General features: G+C 44.6%; 1 protein-coding gene and 1 long non-coding RNA gene across 7 annotated transcripts in view; both read left to right on the forward strand.

Annotated features, from left to right (window-relative positions):
* LOC130357242 (uncharacterized protein DDB_G0290685-like) overlaps positions 1-17,884 on the forward strand; it is a 48,966-nt gene extending 31,082 nt beyond the window's left edge. For 3 of the 6 annotated variants that reach the window (XR_008889153.1, XR_008889154.1, XR_008889152.1), the window contains exons 5-13: positions 8,730-8,792; positions 10,242-10,274; positions 10,784-10,822; positions 10,981-11,034; positions 11,195-12,061; positions 12,183-12,230; positions 16,970-17,014; positions 17,392-17,580; positions 17,724-17,879. Coding sequence is in view for 2 of the 6 variants with exons in the window: in XM_056559841.1 (XP_056415816.1) it covers positions 8,730-8,792; positions 10,242-10,274; positions 10,784-10,822; positions 10,981-11,034; positions 11,195-12,061; positions 12,183-12,230; positions 16,970-17,014; positions 17,392-17,395 (1,153 nt within the window). In the remaining 4 variants the exon portion in view is untranslated. Of the gene's footprint in view, positions 1-8,729; positions 8,793-10,241; positions 10,275-10,783; positions 10,823-10,980; positions 11,035-11,194; positions 12,062-12,182; positions 12,231-16,105; positions 16,155-16,969; positions 17,015-17,391; positions 17,586-17,723 lie in introns of those variants that run through there. The other 3 variants (XR_008889151.1, XM_056559841.1, XM_056559842.1) reach the window with 3 other exon arrangements.
* Position 17,885: 1 nt separating this feature from the next.
* LOC130357244 (uncharacterized) lies at positions 17,886-18,550 on the forward strand. Its single transcript, XR_008889156.1, has 2 exons — positions 17,886-18,245; positions 18,390-18,550. It is a non-coding gene; the product is annotated as an uncharacterized LOC130357244 (long non-coding RNA).
* Positions 18,551-21,031: the final 2,481 nt, after the last annotated feature.

Here is a 21,031-nt window from a genome sequence, read left to right on the forward strand (position 1 = left end):
TGATATATTCCCAGGTATAAATGATATATTTCCCCCGGTATAAATGATATATTTCCCCCGGTATAAATGATATATTCCCCAGTATAAATGATATATCCCCCAGTATAAATGATATATCCCCCGGTATAAATGATATATCCCCCAGTATATATTATATATCCCCCGGTATAAATGATATATCCCCCGGTATAAATGATATATTCCCCAGTATAAATGATATATCCCCCAGTGTAAATGATATATTCCCCAGTATAAATGATATATCCCCCAGTATAAATGATATATCCCCGGTATAAATGATATATTCCCCAGTATAAATGATATATCCCTGGTATAAATGATATATCCCTGGTATAAATGATATATCCCCCCAGTATAAATGATATATCCCCCGGTATATATGATATATCCCCCAGTATAAATGATATATTCCCTAGTATAAATGATATATCCCCCAGTATAAATTATATATCCCCCCAGTATAAATGATATATCCCCCAGTATAAATGATATATCCCCAGGTATAAATGATATATCCCCCAGTATAAATGATATATTCCCCAGTATAAATGATATATCCCCCAGTATAAATGATATATTCCCCAGTATAAATGATATATCCCCCAGTATAAATTATATATCCCCCCAGTATAAATGATATATCCCCCCAGTATAAATGATATATTCCCCGGTATAAATTATATATTCCCCGGTATATATGATATATCCCCAGGTATAAATGATATATATAGTTACATAGTTACATAGTTACATAGTTAGTACGGTCGAAAAAAGACATATGTCCATCAAGTTCAACCAGGGAATTAAGGGGTAGGGGTGTGGCGCGATATTGGGGAAGGGATGGGATTTTATATTTCTTCATAAGCATTAATGTTATTTTGTTCCATAAATGTATCTAATCCTGTTTTAAAGCTGTTAATTGTTCCTACTGTGACCAGTTCCTGAGGTAGACCGTTCCATAAATTCACAGTCCTCACGGTAAAGAAGGCGTGTCGCCCCTTGAGACTAAACTTTTTCTTCTCCAGACGGAGGGAGTGTCCCCTCGTCCTTTGGGGGGGTTTAACCTGGAACAGTTTTTCTCCATATTTTTTGTATGGGCCATTTATATACTTATATACGTTTATCATATCCCCCCTTAAACGTCTCTTCTCAAGACTAAACAATTGTAATTCCTTTAATCGCTCCCATAGCTAAGATGTTCCATGCCCCATATTAGTTTAGTCGCGCGTCTCTGCACCCTTTCCAACTCCGCAGTGTCCCTTTTATGGACAGGTGCCCAAAACTGAACAGCATATTCCAGGTGAGGCCGTACCAATGCTTTATAAAGGGGGAGTATTATGTCCCTGTCCCTTGAGTCCATGCCTCTTTTGATACATGACAATATCCTGCCGGCTTTGGAAGCAGCAGCCTGACATTGCATGCTATTCTGTAGTCTGTGATCTACAAGTACACCCAGATCCTTCTCTACCAGTGACTCTGCCAGTTTAATCCCCCCTAAGACATACGATGCATGCAGGTTCTTAGTACCCAGATGCATAACTTTACATTTATCCACATTGAACCTCATTTTCCAAGTGGATGCCCAGACACTTAGTCTATCCAAGTCATCTTGTAACTTATACACATCCTCTATAGACTGTACCGTGCTACAAAGCTTGGTGTCATCTGCAAAGATAGAAACAGAGCTGTTAATACCATCCTCTATATCATTGATAAATAAATTAAACAACAGCGGGCCCAGTACTGAACCTTGGGGTACACCACTAATTACCGGGGACCAATCAGAGTACGAATCATTGACCACCACTCTCTGGGTACGATCCATGAGCCAGTGTTCAATCCAGTTGCAAACTAAAGTTTCCAAACCCAAAGACCTTAACTTACCTGTCAGACGTCTATGAGGGACAGTATCAAACGCTTTAGCAAAATCCAGAAACACTATATCCACAGCCATTCCTCTGTCAAGGCTTCTACTCACCTCTTCATAAAAGAAAATTAGATTGGTTTGACAACTTCTATCCTTAGTAAACCCATGCTGGCTATCACTTATAATACAATTATCCCCTATGTATTCCTGTATGTAATCCCTTATAAGTCCTTCAAACAATTTACCCACAATGCACGTTAAACTTACCGGTCTATATATGATATATCCCCCGGTATAAATTATATATCCCCCCCAGTATAAATGATATATTCCTGGTATAAATGACATATTCCCCAGTATAAATGATATATCCCCCAGTATAAATGATATATCCCCCAGTATAAATTATATATCCCCCGGTATAAATGACATATTCCCCGGTATAAATTATATATCCCCCAGTATAAATGATATATCCTCGGTATAAATGATATATTCCCCGGTATATATGATATATCCCCAGGTATAAATGATATATCCCCAGGTATATATGATATATCCCCCCAGTATATATGATATATACCCCCGGGTATATACGGCTTCTTCTATCTAATAACTGGGCCCAGAGGTCATTATCAGGACCATCCCCAGAACTGAGGAGCACGTGGAGCTGCCGTCTACACATACAAAGGGCCCCAGTAATATAAGTCCTGATGGCGGCCACTGAGCCCTGTTACTGGATAGAAGAAGCCGTATGTTCTATTGTAGCATATAGTGATAATGGGCGGTGATATAAATCTGTAACTTATATTTCATATCTACTTATATATAAATCACCACTAAGGGACATCCTCAACATTATAGTATATAGTGATAATGGGCGGTGATATAAATCTGTAACTTATATATCATATCTACTTATATATATATTTCTCTATCGGCTCCATTGGGGGACACAGACCATGGGTGTATGCTGCTGTCTCTAGGAGGCTTGACACTATGGCAACCAAAAAGTCAGCTCCTCCCAGCAGGATATACCCGCCTCCAGGCCCTGAGGTAATCAGTTTCAGCTTAGTGTCTAAGGAGGATAAACACTGGTCTGGGATTCTCCTCAGACCAGGTCTTATATTTTTTATTTTCCTAGTTAGGGATGTGTTAGTTCTTTTATTTCTTTTTCTTTCCGTTTTCAGGTGGGGACTCAGGAACTGCGGTTCACTGTTTCCCCATTGCGAGAGGTGGCAGGCATCTTGAATGTACTGTTAACCCCCTCTCGCCAACGGTCAGCGCTTGGAGTTGTGCCTCATGGGTCCGGGTCCCCCTACCTTCCTGTTCGCCTCACTATGAGCTTGGCTTACTGCAGGTGATAATGTTGACTGAAGACTACAGTCTGAACACTTCATAGGGAAGCCTTCATTAGTATTCCCCCCCCCCCTTTTTTTTTTCTATCAGGTGGCGGATTTTCAACCTCTGGAAACCCCCAGTATTTAGCCCACTATTACATTAGGTCAGGGAGGAGGGTTTTTTCCCTCCTTTTGTCTACTTGGGGGTCCCTTTCTTTATTATAAGGCTGTGGGACAGAGCAGTGGTGTTTGTACATTTATAGCGGCTTGCTACTAAGCCGCGGCGGTTACTTTCGTTTTGTGCTACGGGCGCTTCTTCGGCCCGGCCGCACATATCGCTCTATCATGTCTCTCTATCGACAGCGGAGGCTGCCGGAGGTCCCGCTCCTATCCCCTCTATCGGGGCTGGGAGCGGGCGCCATTATCGCCTCAGCTGCATTTTTTCGGCCGGCTGGGACGCATTAGCACCGCCCACCCGGCCCGTCAGTGTTTCTCTGAGCGGGAACTTGTTCCCACGGCCGCACATTCTTCTTCAGCAGCGGAGGCTGCCGGAGGTACTTTGCCCGCTTACATTATTACCCAGCTACATTTACTTCAGCGGGCTGGGGCGCAGTAGCTCCGCCCACCAGCCCGTCGGTACTTCTCTGTGCGGGAGCTAGTTATCTATTGGTGCTGTGCGTGTGCAGAGGAGAGTTTTCAGGGCCATTCAACAGCGCCCTTGGTTTAGTACGGTCCCCTCTTGCCATTGGTGCAGTGTTCTGCATCTCTCCTCAGCCTGCCAGAGTTTTAAAAAAAAATTTAATAAAAAAATAAAACTTCACAGCAGCTGCCTTGGGGGCTCAGACCGGGTTTTTTTTTTTCTTGTCCTAGCCCAGACTTGTTCCTCCTTCTAACAGATGACTAGGTCCCTGGTTTCCTTTTACACTCTAAGGGTTGTAACACAAAATTACTGGTTCTGTTAAACCCACTTGTTCTGCCTGCACCACTGCTCCCCCAGAACCCCCTGTCATTTCTACTCAGGATGCCCTCCCAGACCCTGTGGGTTCGGCCATCCTTCCGCTCTGGGTATTCCCCGACTTGGCTCAGGTCTCCCGGTCTGGGGTGACTGCCTTGAAGAGGTCCTCCCTACACGGAGGATCCCGTTCTCCCCCTGTTCTGATGCTCTCGCAGCATCATAAGGATGTTTCATCTGTCTCATCCCCTGAGTCTTGGGCAGGCACGGGAGCTCCCCTCACAGGCATCGCCCCGTTGCTCCAGCTTGTAGCTCGCCTTTGAGACAGCAGGTTCTTCCTGCTTTTGCTTCTGCCTGGGTGTCAAAAGCCCTTTCAGTATGGTCTCCCAACTCCGCCATGGTAGTCTTCAAGATCCTTCCGGAGGATTTATTTAATCTAGCTCTCCGATGCTCCTCAGCTGGAGATTTTCTGTGTTCTGCTTCCATGCGCAGCTGTTGTGCTGCCTTTGCCACAAGCTACCTGGTAGCCACCATGTGGCTTAGAGCATGGAATACCGACACCGCCTTCAGGAAGTGAGGCGACGGGCGGAAAAGAGTTCTACCTCTGGATAAGGCTCACAGAACTGCTTTCCGTCGGAAATGCTCCGCCTTCCGGTCCTGTGGACCTTTGGTACCAACAAAGGGTCCTGCCAGACGCCTTCACGGGAAGGGGGCTTCCTCCTTCCGGACCCATCCCTCCTGGAGGTCGGCTATCCGTTCCGGCCGTTTGGCGGCCCCATCAGGCAACCGTAGGCGTTCCTCGGCCTGAAAGGTCGCCCCCACCCGGCGACCTTTCTCGGGTGGTTGGTCGCCTCTTACTCTTCCAGGATGCCTGGAGCACGCACATTCAGGATCCCTGGGTCAGGGATGTAGTAGTCAACGGATACAGGATCGACTTTGCTTCCCTTCCATGGGATTGCCTTTTTCTTTCCTGGACCCTCCAGTTCCCATCTCTAGTGAAGGCAGTTCGGAGCGTGCTCCAGCTCCTTTTTGTCCAGGGAGTAATTGTCCCGGTTCCTTCAGGGTAACGTTTTTGAGGTTTATTCCAACCTCTTTGTGGTCCCCAAGAAGGCGTTTCTGTTCGCCCAATCTTGGTTCTCGAGTATCTCAGCCAGCATTTTCTGCTTTCCCATCCCGAATGGAGTCTCTCCGTTCGGTGCTGGCGTCCGTGGTTCTAGGGAAGTTTTCTTTCCTCGGTGGACATCAAGGATGCCTGCCTCCATACCTCATTGTTTCCCGGTCTTCAGTGGTACCCCCACCTTGCTGTTCCAGACGGTCATTTTTCATTGTGGCTCTCCATTTTGGTCTGGCCACCTCTCCGCGGACCCTTACCAAAGTCCTGGCGCCTGTGATAGCCCTTTTACGGATAACAGTTGTTTCCATAATTCCTCACTGGACGACCTCCTGATCAGAGCTCCAGCCAGGGCCCGGATCCTGGAGAGTCAACCTTCAGACCTTATCTCACTTCGATTGGATGGTCAATTGAGACAAGTCCAACTGCTCTCCTGGGGCTCCAGCTCAATGCGGCCTCTGCCCGCTTTCGACTCTGCCGAGTAATTGGCTGACTCTCTTATCTAGAGTCCAATGACTTCGGCACCCTGCTCCAGTTTCCATTCTCTTTTGCATAGATGTCCTGGGTCGGTTGGTGGCGCCCGTGGTCGCCATGCCATTTGCCCAGTTTCATCACCGACCTCTTCAACTGGTGATTTTCTTCCGGTGGGACAGGTCTCCATTGTCTCTCGACCGCAAGATCGTTCTCTCTCGACAGTCTTGTCTGTCCCTTTTATGGTGGCTTAGTTTCCCCCCAGCTCTTTCAGGGGTGCTCCTTCCTGCCCCTCCCTGCCAGTCTGTCGGGCTGGGGACGTATTTTCAGGGACCGTCCGGTCTGGGCCTTGGTCCCTCTAGAGCCCTTTTCCCTTTCAACATGTTGGGGCCTAGGGCAATTCTTTCCTTGCTTGTTTCTTGGGAAATTACCTTCTGGGCGGAACTCAGGTTTCCGGCCATCTTTTCTATCTTCATTACGGCCGTTCCTGGGCTGTGGTCTTCTCGGTCGGTCCTCAGTCGTCCAAGGCGAGTGGTCCCCACATCCGGGGGTGTTTACAGTGATCTGCAACCCCTGGGGCGCTCCTGGCATGGACCACTGCTTGTCCCGCCACAACCGAAGCGTTCCTCTTTCGTGACCCAGCCTGGCCCTGGCGGGCGTGGTATGTCGTCGTGGTCAGGTTCCTGCACAAGTCAATGCTACGCCTTCCCTATTTACCGTCTCTGCCTTTGCTGGCGTGGCTGTTGAGACAGCGGTTTCTGAGGACCTGCGGCTTCTCTTCCCAAGTGGTTCACACCATGCTGAGGGCTCACAGGCCCTCCCCTGCAAAATTTGCCTCCATACCTGGCGGTCTTCTTTTCGTTGGTGTGAAACTCAGCCCTTGTTTCTCCTGTCATAGTTTTCCCTTCTGACCCCTTTCCCTTTCCAGTCGGGGCTGGCCCAAGGGTTGGCTTTTCAGTTCCCTTAAGGGTCAAAGGTTCGGCCCTTTTCCATTCTTTTTTCAACGTCCCCTGGCGTTCAATTATCATGTCCGAACCTGGTTCAGGGAGTGGCACACCTTGCCCTCCTTCTCAGTCCCCTTCTTTCCCTTGGGACTTACTCTTGGTCTTAGGTGCTCTGCAAGGCGCCTCTTTTTGTACTTCTCAGGGACATTTCTCTTCGCCTCCTTCCCCAGAAGGTGGCGTTCCTTATTGCTCTTACCTCTCTTCGGAGGGTGTCAGAGCTGGCAGCTCTCTCCAGCCGTTCTCCCTTCCTGGTTTTATACCTGGACAAGTTGTTTTCCATCCAGGCCTGTCCTTTTTACCTCAGATGGTTTCGACTTTTTCATCTCAATGAGGAGACTGTCTTACCATCCTTTTGTCCGGTCCCTTCTCATCCCTGGAAGCGTTTTTTTTTTTTTTTTTGACAACCTGGTTGTGGTGAGGGCTGTTCAGACTTATCTCTGTCTCTCTTTCCTTTCGGCAGTGTGGCTCCCTTTTTTCGTTTCTCCGGAAAGTAGTTGTACAGGACAACCTGCTTCTGCGGCCACCATTTTTTTTCGGTAGATCCGGTCTGCTATTTGGGAGCTTACCGCTGCAAGAGGAAGATCCCAGATGCTACTCTGAGCTGTAAGACGTTGCAGGTGGCGGTGGTCCAACCATCAACCTGTCTGATTCCTTACCCACCCAAGGGACGGCTTTGGTAAGTCCCATGGTCTGTGTCCCCCAATGGAGCCGATAGAGAAAAGGAGATTTTTTATGCTTACCATAAAATCTCTTTCTCGAAGGATCCATTGGGGGACACAGCTCCCACCCTTTTTTCTGGTGTTCCTATTTCAGTTATCTGTCCGAGGGTGTGTTCAGTTGCTTTTCTTCTCATTTCTCAGACAGTTTGTGGTTTTTTCTTCACCTGTCGGTCTTCTCCTATTGCTCTGGGACTAAAACTGATTACCTCAGGGCCTGGAGGCGGGTATATCCTGCTGGGAGGAGCTGACTTTTTTGGTTGCCATAGTGTCAAGCCTCCTAGAGACAGCAGCATACACCCATGGTCTATGCCCCCCAATGGATCCTTTGAGAAAGAGATTTTACGGTAAGCATAAAAAAAATCTCCTTATCACCACTAAGGGACATTGTAGTATATAGTGATAATGGGCGGTGATAGAAATCTGTAACTTATATAACATATCTACTTATATGTAAATCACCACTAAGGGACATCCTCTACATTGTAGTATATAGTGATAATGGGCGGTGATATAAATCTGTAACTAATTTATCATATCTATTTATATGTAAATCACCACTAAGGGACATCCTCTACATTGTAGTATATAGTGATAATGGGCGGTGATAGAAATCTTATATAACATATCTACTTATATGTAAATCGCCACTAATTCATAAAAATTTTGTGAAAATGGTTTGAGATTTTTATAGAAAAGCATATAACATGGGTATTATAATTTTTTCCTTCTTTTTTATTTTTTTTTTACTTTTTATTTAATTTCAAGGTTACATACATTCAAAACAAATAGCACATTCCCTAAATAATAGGGAAACACATTACCTAGTTAAAATAACTAGGAGGAAAGGAAGCGAAAGGAAAAAAATAAAAATTTTATCCTATTGACCCACAGAATAAAGAAAACATGTCATTTTTACCATAAAGTGTACATCGTGAAAACAAAACCTTCCAAAATGTGCTAAATTGCAGTTTTCTTTTCAATTTTCCTACATAAATAATATTTTTTTTGGTTGCGCCGTACATTTTATTGTAAAATAAGTGATATCAATACAAAGTACAATTGGCGACTCAAAAAACAAGCCCTCATATGGGTCTGTGGATGGAAATATAAGAGAGTTATGATTTTTAGAAGGCGAGGAGGAAAAAACAAAAATGCAAAAATAAAATTGGTCTGTTCCTTAAGGGGATAAAGATATAATACCTAATACCCTCATACCTTGGTCTCTTTCTCTTTTTTTTTTTCAGAGAACTTCGAGGGGACATCCCACCAGCCCCAAAGAGGAAGAATAGAAAGAGGAGACAAACTAAGTAATCTAAGACCATTCTTATTATTTCTTATTGAGACACAAATGGGGGCATTTATCATTGTAGGTGTAAGTGAAGCATTTATCATTGTAGGTGTAAGTGAAGCATTTATCATTGTAGGTGTAAGTGAAGCATTTTCTACACCTTTTTGTTTGTGTGCTGGTGATGTGTAGGAGCACCAAATGTATTAAATGGTTGCAGAGCAGGTCACATTTTCTGAAATTTCACTCATACAGCAAAAAGCTAAGCTAAGTCTGGGCTGGTGTAGTTTAGCGACTTTTTGGTGGTTTTCCCTCTTTTTTTTTGCGCCTTTTTACAAATAGGCGCAGTTCATAAAACCCGTCCATATCATGTGTATTGCCAAAATCAGTGGATTGCATCTTAAAATCAGCAGAAATGTGTAACCCAAAGGGTGCAAAAAAGGACACTTGCTCCAAAATAGTGACAAATGTAGAAAGAAAAAAAGGGTAAACACAATAACAAATGCCGGCCAATAATTTTTCCTTAGAGAAAACATGTCCCAGGTTTTGGGCCCAAGAACCCCCAGCAGTCGTTACACCGGATGATAATAGTATTGTATAGATGTCCTTGTGTAAGCTGCCTGATGCTGCATAATGTACAGTATGGGCTTATAACAAAGGGGGCGCTGTATCTTACCTACAGGTGAGGAGTCATGCCTAGTACATAAATAGAGCTTGTCCCACTCCTGAGGAGCGGGCATGATAGTCACACTGTACACCAGAAGGTAACAACACACACCCCTGCCTAGAGCATGAATAGAGCTTGTCCCACCTCTGAAGATCGGGCATGACAGTCACACTGTACACCAGAAGGTAACAACACACACCCCTGCCTAGAGCATGAATAGAGCTTGACCCACCCCTGAGGAGCGTACATGACAGACATACTGTACACCAGGAGGGAACAACACATGCCCCTGCTTAGTACATGACTAGAGCTTTTCCCACCCCTGAGGAGCGGGCATGAAAGTCACACTTTACACCAGGAGGGAACAACAAACGCCTCTGCCGAGAGCATGAATAGAGCTTGTCCCACCCCTGAGGAGCGGACATGACAGTCACACTGTACACCAGGAGGGAACAACACATGCCCCTGCCTAGAGCATGAATAGAGCTTGACCCACCCCTGAGGAGCAGGCATGACAGTCACACTGTACACCAGGAGGGAACAACACATGCCCCTGCCTAGAGCATGAATAGAGCTTGACCCACCCCTGAGAAGTGGACATGACAGTCATACTGTACACCAGGAGGGAACAACACACACCCCTGACTAGGAGGAAGCAGTAGGGCTTTGTTTTTACCTTATTTACTAAAACTGCCTAAAAATAAAACTATATTTGTTGCCCATAGCAACCAACCAGGGTTGTGATTAGTTTATTTGTACTTTTGCTTCTCTCCCCATCTCACGCTCAACTTTTCTCACTTTCAGCTCTTCAGTCGCATTGGATGCAGACACTATAAGGTATGTATATCATCATAATGCACAAAATAGTTAGCAAAGACATTTTGTGGACCCTAGCACAAGATCTGTTTTGTCTATAGAGCTAAAGCCGACAGCAGGGGCCCCTCTACTACCCAGAGTATACAAGGGAACTGAAGAGAATTCAATTACCTTATATAATTCTGGGCATCTCCAATACAGGGCCGACCGCCATAGACTTTATGGTGCGGTCAGTGACTTGTAGCTGACAGATCCCTCCAGGAATGATCTCAGACTGCAGGGGGCGCCACAGGAGGAAATGGTGACATGCAGGAAGCTGCTGTTTGGCTGCTCACATGTCACTTCCTGTGCATGGAGGAGAGATCAGTGGAGGAACCTGGAGGCGAGGAGCTGATTTATTGACAGGCTGCAGAGGTTGTGTCACTAAATCTTGACCCCAGCTGCTCCTATAGGACAGGTTTAGGGCCCCACAAGAGAATAGAAATCTTCTGTATAATAGTTACTTATTTGTGTCCTCTTTTTCTTCACAGATTCAAGAATAAAGTGATAACAACGAAGCGAGCCTTCAGGTATTTCTCCGGAATCCTACATCATCCTCTAGTGTTAGGAGATCAGGGGCCCCTATAGTGAGAGCTGAAGGATCGTCTGGGGGCCACGTCTTATACATGACACATTCTGGACATTTCTCTAACAATTATTATAACTGGAGCTTTATTTTCTTCCATAGACCAGAACAACATCCAAAAAAGGTCTCCAGAGCAACACCACTGCAAAACATCATGTGAGTGTAGAGGAGGAGCAGGGGCCACCACCGCCGCTTATCCTGCAGCTTCTTCTACTTATTCTACAGAATATAAGGGACCACAATGCAGATCTATCCATGAATGATTCATTGTCAGTAGAAATATCCAGATCATGTTCTCTCTGTTCTATCCCAATAGTGAAAGAGCTGCAGAGGAATGGGAGGCCAGAAAACCAGAAAATACTGTGGAGAAGATGGATGGAGGGATGGAAAGATCGGAGAAGAAGGAGTATGGAGGAATGGAAATATCAGAGGAGAAGGAGGATGGAGGAATGGAAAGATCAGAGAAGAAGGAGGATGGAGGAATGGAAAGATCAGAGGAGAAGGAGGATGGAGGAATGGAAAGATCAGAGGAGAAGGAGGATGGAGGAATGGAAAGATCAGAGGAGAAGGAGGATGGAGGAATGGAAAGATCAGAAAAGAAGGAGGATGGAGAAATGGAAAGATCGGAGGAGAAGGAGGATGGAGGAATGGAAAGATCAGAGGAGAAGGAGGATGGAGGAATGGAAAGATCAGAGGAGAAGGAGGATGGAGGAATGGAAAGATCAGAGGAGAAGGAGGATGGAGGAATGGAAAGATCAGAGGAGAAGGAGGATGGAGGAATGGAAAGATCAGAGGAGAAGGAGGATGGAGGAATGGAAAGAGCAGAGGAGAAGGAGAATGGAGGAATGGAAAGATCAGAGGAGAAGGAGGATGGAGAAATGGAAAGATCAGAGGAGAAGGAGGATGGAGGAATGGAAAGATCAGAAAAGAAGGAGGATGGAGAAATGGAAAGATCGGAGGAGAAGGAGGATGGAGGAATGGAAAGATCAGAGGAGAAGGAGGATGGAGGAATGGAAAGATCAGAGGAGAAGGAGGATGGAGGAATGGAAAGATCAGAGGAGAAGGAGGATGGAGGAATGGAAAGATCAGAGGAGAAGGAGGATGGAGGAATGGAAAGATCAGAGGAGAAGGAGGATGGAGGAATGACGATACAGAAAGAGACAGCAAGAGAGGAAGAGACTGTGTAAGTAGAAATATGCTGGAGGGTTATATACCCCGGGGGCACATACTTATGGGGTCTTTGTGAGGCTTAGAAGAATTATTCTGGATGAGATCACATATAATATCTTGTGTTTCTTTTTCAGGATTTTTAGAACACCAAGCGGCCGGTCCAGACAACGACTGAGGGACATGTGAGTAATAGAAGGAGGTCACATCTGTCTCCTCCATCTTCTTCTGGTCATCTTCATTATACAAAATACAACATTCAGACACTGACTCCTCCTAGTGGCCACTGGAAGGTTTTATCAGTGGATATTATGTTACATGGGGGGGCCCCGGCCTAGAATCTCCTCATCTCTACTTGGGAATATTGGGAGCTCAGGATCTCAAAGCTTTGATACTAATAAGTCAATTTCCCCCTGATATAGGAGGAGAGATGTGACAGGCAGTGGCGTCTCCAGCATTCATATTTAGGGGGGGCACATGGGGGGCCAGTGACAAAAGTGGGGGGGCAATTTTAAAATGTGTGTGTATGTGTGTATATATATATATATATATATATACACACATATACACACACCATGCAGAACATGTTTAATTTACCTTACCTTACCACAATACAGACCCCTGAATCATCACCACTTACCATAAAACAGACCCCATAATCAGACCCCACTATAATACAGACCCCCAGAATCAGATCCCTGCATAATAGACCCCATCCCCCTGCATAATACAGACCCCAGTCGTGTTGCGCAATAATATACATACAGTTACATTAACTGACTCACAATTCACATCTTTTATGGTCGGCGTCATCCTCTTTCCTTCTGTTCTCCATCTGGCTCAGACCGCCATGACGACTTCTTCCAGCCAAAACCCATCACTGCAGCATCTGCAAGACAAACATCTTAGTTTCTGCATTTTTTCCAGTGCCCTCACCAGAAGTGCAGAATTCAGTGGAGTTTATTCCATTCCAAACAGTGTTACAGAGCAAGCAACGTTTCAGCGACCTGTCTTCACCTTTGCCAAGCACTAGAAGCGACGAATCGTAGCCTGCTCTGTAACTCTGTTTAGAATGGAATAAACTCCACTGAACTGCACTTTATACTTTGGTGTGCTGAGATTGTCCTTGGATATAGGTGGCTAGCTAGGTTGGTAGGAAGCCAATTAGGTAGATAGGTAGCGATGTAGATATGGAGGTTCATAGGTAGGTAGCAAGGTAGCTAAGTAGGTAGCCAGGTAGGTAAGTGGGTAGCTATGTATGTAGGTAGGTAGCTGGGTAGCTAGCTAGCTAGCTAGGTAATTAGGTTGCTATGTAGGTAAGTAGCTATGTAGGTAAGTAACCAGGAGGCTAAGTAGGTGTTTAGGTAGCCAGTAATAAGGTTGGATGCCAGATAGGGAAGTAGCCAGGCAGGTAATTAGGTAGGTTTCAAGGTAGGGAAATAGCCAGGCAGGTAACTAGATAGGTTGCCAGGTAGGGAAGTAGCCAAGCAGGTAATTGGGTAGGTAGCCAGGTAGGGAAGTAGCTAGTGCTCCTTCACTTCATCACCCCCCTCTCACCTACACCCCCCTCACCTCCTCCACATCATCAGCCCCTCTCCTCCTCCACATCATCACCCCCCTCTCACCTACACACAACCCCCCTCACCTCCTCCACATCATCACCCCCCTCACCTCCTCCACATCATCACCCCCCTTACCTCCTCCACATCATCACCCCACTTACCTCCTCCACATCATCACCCCCCCTCACCTCCTCCACATCATCACCCCCCTCTCCTCCTCCACATCATCACCCCCCCCTCACCTCCTCCACATCATCACCCCCATGCGCCAAAAATGTCCCAACCCATAGAGTGACCGTACAAAATATCACAAGCTGTACACGTGTACTGCATACTGTATACAGTAAGTGATTATAGGTAGATACTCACAGGGGGCGTCTCTTCTTATCGGAGCTGTTCACTTTTCTCTTTCTTCTCCATCTGTCCTGGGTCATCATGAAGACGTCTCCCAATCACAACACGTCTCCACTGAATCTGCCAGATTTTAGGATTCTCACCTGTACAAACCGCCTATATGTATTACACTGCCTCATATAGCATTAAATTCCTCTGTGTCCCTGCATAGTAGTAGGCCCCCTCACATTGCCCCTATACAGCATTAAGAGAAGTAGGAAAAAGAACTCCAAGGATGGCGCTATCCCGAACAAATGGCATAAATGGCTTTCTAAATAAGCAAACCGCACTTTATTGTAAAAGACAGTTTATATGTAGATCCAAGTCAAGACGCGTTTCGGGTAATATCCTACCCTTTATCAATTGCAGATGTGTCATATCAGGCTCACAGCCTCTATATATGCGAGCCTGATATTACACATCTTCAATTGCAATCCCTTGGATACCCCGTATTTAGGAGTGGTACGCATAAACTCAAGGGTTATACAAGGTGAGAGTCCATAATTATTAATAGTCCCCCCTTACATTGTCCCCATAGATTATTAATAAGCCCCCTTACATTGCCCCCATAGATTATTAATAAGCCCCCTTACATTGTCCCCATAGATTATTAATAGGCCCCTTTACATTGTCCCCATAGATTATTAATAAGCCCCCTTACATTGCCCCCATATATTAATAGGCCCCCCTTACATTGCCCCCATAGATTCATAGATTATTAATAGGCCCCCTTACATTGCCCCCATATATTATTATTAGGCCCTGTTAGATTGTCCCCATAGATTATTATTAGGCCCCCTTTACATTGTCCCCATATATTATTAATAGGCCCCCTTACATTGCCCTCATAGATTATTAATAAGTCCCCTTACATTGCCCCCATAGATTATTAATAGGCCCCCTTACTTTGCCCCCATATATTATTATTAGGCCCCCTTACATTGCCCCCATAGATTATTATTAGGCCCCCTAACTTTGCCCCCATAGATTATTAATAGGCCCTCCTTACATTGCCCCCATAGATTATTATTAGGCCCCCTTACATTGCCCCCATAGATTATTATTAGGCCCCCTTACATTGCCCCCATAGATTATTAATAGGCCCCCTTACATTGTCCCCATATATTGTTATTAGGCCCCCTTACATTGTCCCCATAGATTATTATTAGGCCCCCTTACATTGTCCCCATAGATTATTAATAGGCCCCCTTACATTGCCCCCATATATTATTAATAAGCCCCCTTACATTGTCCATATATATTATTATTAGGCCCCCTTACATTGCCCCCACTGAACAGAATAAAGCAGCTCTTGTCGCTCATCTTCTGTCGTAGCCTTCTGTGTATACAGCATCATTAGGAGCCACTGCCGCACAGGAAGCCTGGGCTGGAGTTACAGGGCGGAGCCTCTGGCTCCTTCCTGTCATGTTAGCTGCGCCTGCGCACGTACAACAAGTGTTGAAAGTTGCAGCCACTTTGGGATTTGGGAGAGGTGTCCTGGATTCCCTTGCAGCCTCCCCTTCACCTGCGGGCCAGTCACAGGGGGTGTAATGGGGCCCGCAGGTGAAGGGGGCGGTTACCCCACTGCAGGAACCATACCACCACAGTTCCCTGCATGGAGTTAATGACAGGGTGCAGATATAGGGCTCCAGAGCCCCCTGGGAACCCAGGCCCCTTACTGGGGTACTGGCTGTACCCCCCCCCCCTGATGGCGGCCCAGCTCTGCAAATGTCATCAGCCACATGGAATTAAATATAGGGATGAAAGGGAATGTCTAGGAAAAAGCTGTAGATTAGGGGCGCCTTTCTGTTACAGAAATGTAGAGATGGTGGCCATATTAATTCCAGTATTAGCTCTGTTGGAGCCCCCTCTATGTGTCACCGCCTCTCTGTACCCCCCACCAGCTCCCTGATACACTAGTATTAGGCTGTATGGGTGAGCGGAGCCCTATGGATATGTGTGATGGATACACCAGAAGCTTCCAAGCATATAGGGCAGAGGTGGGGGCTGATGTGTAATGTGAACAGAGCCCAGGGCCTATGTACAGATCACAGCCATGTCACCAGGGGGCGCCACTCATCTCACAAACATTTCTTGTTTTGTAGATTCCGCTCCATATTCTGCTGTTGTTGCTGCAAAACCAGCGACTAGAAAGTGAGTATCCAAGCCCCCGATAAGAACGTTCTATCCTCATATTCATCTGTCCAAAAGATATTTAACCCATTCCTGCAAAAAGCTGTGCCTATAATGGTCAGAAGCGGCTATAATATACAGTTGGGCGCTCACTGCAACTGCCGGGACCGACGCTAGCGCCAATCATGACCATTTAGCCCCCTAGATGCTCTGATCAATTGTGACCATATCTATCTATTTGCTGTATATCTGTCTATCACGTCGTCCCACTGCTACAGTCCAGACCGGAGGCCGGAGCTCCAGAGAACTTTACCCAAGGACCGTGAATATATAGCGGAACTGGGTTGTAGATGTAACTAGTCTGCGCCCAGCTATGGTACACAACCATGCTTGAAATTGCAGAGTCTTATAACCATGGGATTGTGCAATGTAGCGTCTTTACAATAGTTGGTGTTTTTTTTGGCTGCTCCAGGTCTGTGGTTTACACTATCTGGGCACATTTCATTACTGTTTACTTTGGGATTGTGCAATATCGTGGTTAACAACGTTTACAATCTTAAGCACTTTATTACCCTGTGTTCTGGTCGTCCCAGGGAATAGGTGTAATCTTACCCACGTGACCTGTTTACATATAGTGGGGATTGTGGGTTCTACCTGCTACCAAAGTTCAGGGGTAGCAGAAAACCTTGTGTACTATTTCCCCTGAGGAAGCTAATGCGATTGTTAGCAGAAACACGTTGAGAGTACACATTTGCTACTTTTGGTTACTTACCTGTTAAACCTGAAAACATTTTAAATATTTCTTATATGGCAACTAATCTTCTTTTTTTCCCCAGAAAACAAATACAAAAAGAAAAAAAAATAGATAAAAAGAAAAAAAGGTAAATCTCCAATCCATCATGTCTATCCATCTACTGTATCTCTGTCTATCATGTTGCCTCTTTTCTGTTTCTAGCTTTTTGTCTGGTTATCTCTGTGTGGATTTCTTTAAAAAAAAAAAAAAAATAAATATGCATGGCAACTAATGTTATGTTGTTTTTTTTTTTTTTTCAGAAAAAAAAAAAAAGGTAAAGTTACAGTCCAGTACATCTATCTATATATCTATCTATCTATCTATCTATCTATCTACTGTATCTCTGTCTATCATGTCGTCTCTTGTCTTCTTCAATGTTTTTCTCTGTTGGTATCTGTACGGATTTGTTACAATTGTTAAATATTTCTTGTATAGCTATTAATCTTTTTTTATTTTTTTTTTCAGCTAAAAAAAAAATAAAAAAATAAAAAAAACTTGTGCACCATCTACCACCTACCTGACAGCTCAGAGTACTGTGCTCAATCTACCACCTACATGAAAGCTCGGAGTAACTGTGCACCATCCACCACCTACCTGACAGCTCAGTGTACTGTGCATCAGACAAAAAAAATAAAAAATAAAAATAAAAAAAAGGTAAATCTCCAATCATGTCTATCCATCTACTGTATCTCTGTCTATTGTCTGTCTCTATCTCTTTTTCTGTATGTCTCTGTATGGATTTGTTAAAAAAAAATTGTTAAATATTTCTTGTATGGAATCACATTTTTTTCTTCCAGAAAAAAAAATAAAAAATAAAATAAAAAACCTGTGCACCATCCACCAGCTACCTGGCAGCTCAGAGTACTGTGCACCATCCACCACCTACCTGACAGCTCAGAGTACTGTGCATCGGACAAAAAAATACAAAAAATAAAAAATAAAACAAAGAAAAGGTAAATCTCCAATCATGTCCATCCATCTACTGTATCTCTGTCTATTGTCTGTCTCTATCTCTTTTTCTGTATGTCTCTGTATGGATTTGTTAAAAAAAATTGTTAAATATTTCTTGTATGGAATCAAATTTTTTTTCTTCCAGAAAAAAAAAAAAAAAAAAAAAGAAAACTGTGCACCATCCACCAGCTACCTGACAGCTCAGAGTACTGTGCACCATCCACCAGCTACCTGATAGCTTCAAGTACTGTGCACCCTCCACCAGCTACCTGACAGCTTCAAGTGCTGTGCACCATCCACCACCTACCTGACAGCTCAGAGTACTGTGCATCAGACAAAAAAAAATAAAAAAAAAAAATAAAAAAAAGGTAAATCTCCAATCATGTCTATCCATCTACTGTATCTCTGTCTATTGTCTGTCTCTATCTCTTTTTCTGTATGTCTCTGTATGGATTTGTTAAAAAAAAAATTGTTAAATATTTCTTGTATGGAATCACATTTTTTTCTTCCAGAAAAAAAAATAAAAAATAAAATAAAAAACCTGTGCACCATCCACCAGCTACCTGACAGCTCAGAGTACTGTGCACCATCCACCACCTACCTGACAGCTCAGAGTACTGTGCATCGGACAAAAAAATACAAAAAATAAAAAATAAAACAAAGAAAAGGTAAATCTCCAATCATGTCCATCCTTCTACTGTATCTCTGTCTATTGTCTGTCTCTATCTCTTTTTCTGTTTGTCTCTGTATGGATTTGTTAAAAAAAATTGTTAAATATTTCTTATATGGAATCACATTTTTTTCTTCTAGAAAAAAAAAAAAAAACCTGTGCACCATCCACCAGCTACCTGACAGCTCCGAGTACTGTGCACCATCCACCACCTACCTGACAGCTCAGAGTACTGTGCATCGGACAAAAAAATACAAAAAAAAAAAAAAAAGGTAAATCTCCAATCATGTCCATCCATCTACTGTATCTCTGTCTATTGTCTGTCTCTATCTCTTTTTCTGTTTGTCTCAGTATGGATTTGTAAAAAAAAAATTGTTAAATATTTCTTGTATGGAATCAAATTTTTTTCTTCCAGAAAAAAAAAATAAAAAAAAATAAAAAAACTGTGCACCATCCACCAGCTACCTGACAGCTCAGAGTACTGTGCACCATCCACCACCTACCTGACAGCTCAGAGTACTGTGCACCATCCACCACCTACCTGACAGCTCGGAGTACTGTGCACTATCCACCACCTACTTGACAGCTCAGAGTACTATGCACCATCCACCACCTACCTAACAGCTCGGAGTACTGTTAACCATCCACCTCCTACTTGACAGCTCGGAGTACTGTGCACCATCCACCTCCTACTTGACAGCTCGGAGTACTGTGCACCATCACCATTCGGCACAACCTCTGAAGCAGTCAGCCTATTATTTCCACCTCCCTCCTCCTGAGGATCAAGCTCTTCTACAGAGCAGGAGCTGCTGATGCCGCATAGATTGTGACTCCATCTGAGAAAACTGTCCTCAAGGGAAAAAGAGGCTTCATCAACTCTCATAGAAGAACGGAGCCCGGTATTCCAAGGATAGAGACATTCACCATGACCACCGGGACAGTAACCGCACATCCATTGTCTGCATTGGGGTGAGATGTTGACTTTATTAGGAAACCAGGGTCGGCCATGGGGGTGTGATCTGGAGGGGGGTGGGGTTGGGGGGAAACTGGGGTAGAGAGATACTGCCCTGTGGGAAAGATAATACTCGATGGGCAGAATTATCCCCGGGGCAGAAATAATCCTTGGGGGAATAGGGCACTGGAAGGTGATGGGTATGAGGGGGGGGGGTGATATTATGGGAGGTTGCATTGGGGGTGATACTGGGGGAGGTTGTATTGGGGGGTGATATTGGGGGAGGTTGTATTGGGGGTAATGCCTGGGGGAGGTTGTATTGGGGGGTGATACTGGGGGAGATTGTATTGGGGTGTGATACTGGGGGTTCAGTTCCCAATAATAAAGGCCCCTGTGAGTGGTGGGATAAACACCAATTAGACAATTTATACAAATCTGCCTTTAGGCAAAATAATGTCATTTTACCCCCTCACTAAAAACTATTATTTCATATTTAAAAAAAAAAATATTTACTCTATAAAAACCGCTGGTGTGGTGCTGACGGTTCTTGCATATTATAAGTTATAACACTGTATGAGTAACATCCAGCAGTTCTCCAGTATTTGTATGACTCTGGTCACATCCGTATTTGAAGATCTTACTGCACTAGTCTTGTATAATCATCGGGACGGACCAGACTAAGGAGGTCTAGATCATAGCTCCTGACATGTTTCTCCAGTACTCCGGCGTCATCAGGGACATTCAGGGCAATAACAGAGAAAACTTTTTTTGGGGGGGTTGTTTAGTGCTGGGGGGTATTTTATCACCCTTGTGGGTACGTCACTAAGAGGGGGTAGTCTATCACTCCTGTGGGTTCATCACAAACAGGTGGGGCTGGTAGTTTAATACCCCTGTGGGTATGTTACTAAAAAGGGAGGTTATTTCCCCTGTGGGTTCATCACTAAGAGAGGGGAGGTACTGTAGTTTATTACTTTTCTGGGTATGTCAGTAGAAAGGGGTAGTTAATCAGCCCTGTGGCTACTTCACTAAAAGTTGGGTAGATTATTATCACTGTGGATATATCACTAGAAAGAGGGTCATTTATTACCCCTGGCGATAATTCACTAGGGGGGGGGGGATGGCTTATTATCCCTTTGGGTACGTCACTAACAAAGGGATAGTATATTGACCCTGTGGGTACATCACTAAGGGTTAAATAGTTTATAACCCCTGTAGGTATGTCACTAAGAGGTGGGTAGTATATAACCCCTGTGGGTAGGCCACTAAAGGGTACATAGAGTTATTCCCCTTTGGGTACATCACTAAGAGGCAGGAAGTTTATTCCCTTGTAGGTACATCACTAAAATGGGGGATTAGTTTATTACCCTGAGGGTACATCACTAGGAGGTGGGTATTTCATTTCCCCTGTGGGTACATCACTAGGAAGGGAGTGGTTTATTACCCCTGGTGGTACGTCACTAAAGGGGGGAGTTAATTTCCCCTGTGGGTACATCACTAAGATGCGTGTTGTTTATTACCCCTTTGGGTACGCC

Source organism: Hyla sarda, chromosome 2 (genome assembly GCF_029499605.1).
Source record: "Hyla sarda isolate aHylSar1 chromosome 2, aHylSar1.hap1, whole genome shotgun sequence".
Lineage (NCBI taxonomy): Eukaryota > Metazoa > Chordata > Amphibia > Anura > Hylidae > Hyla > Hyla sarda.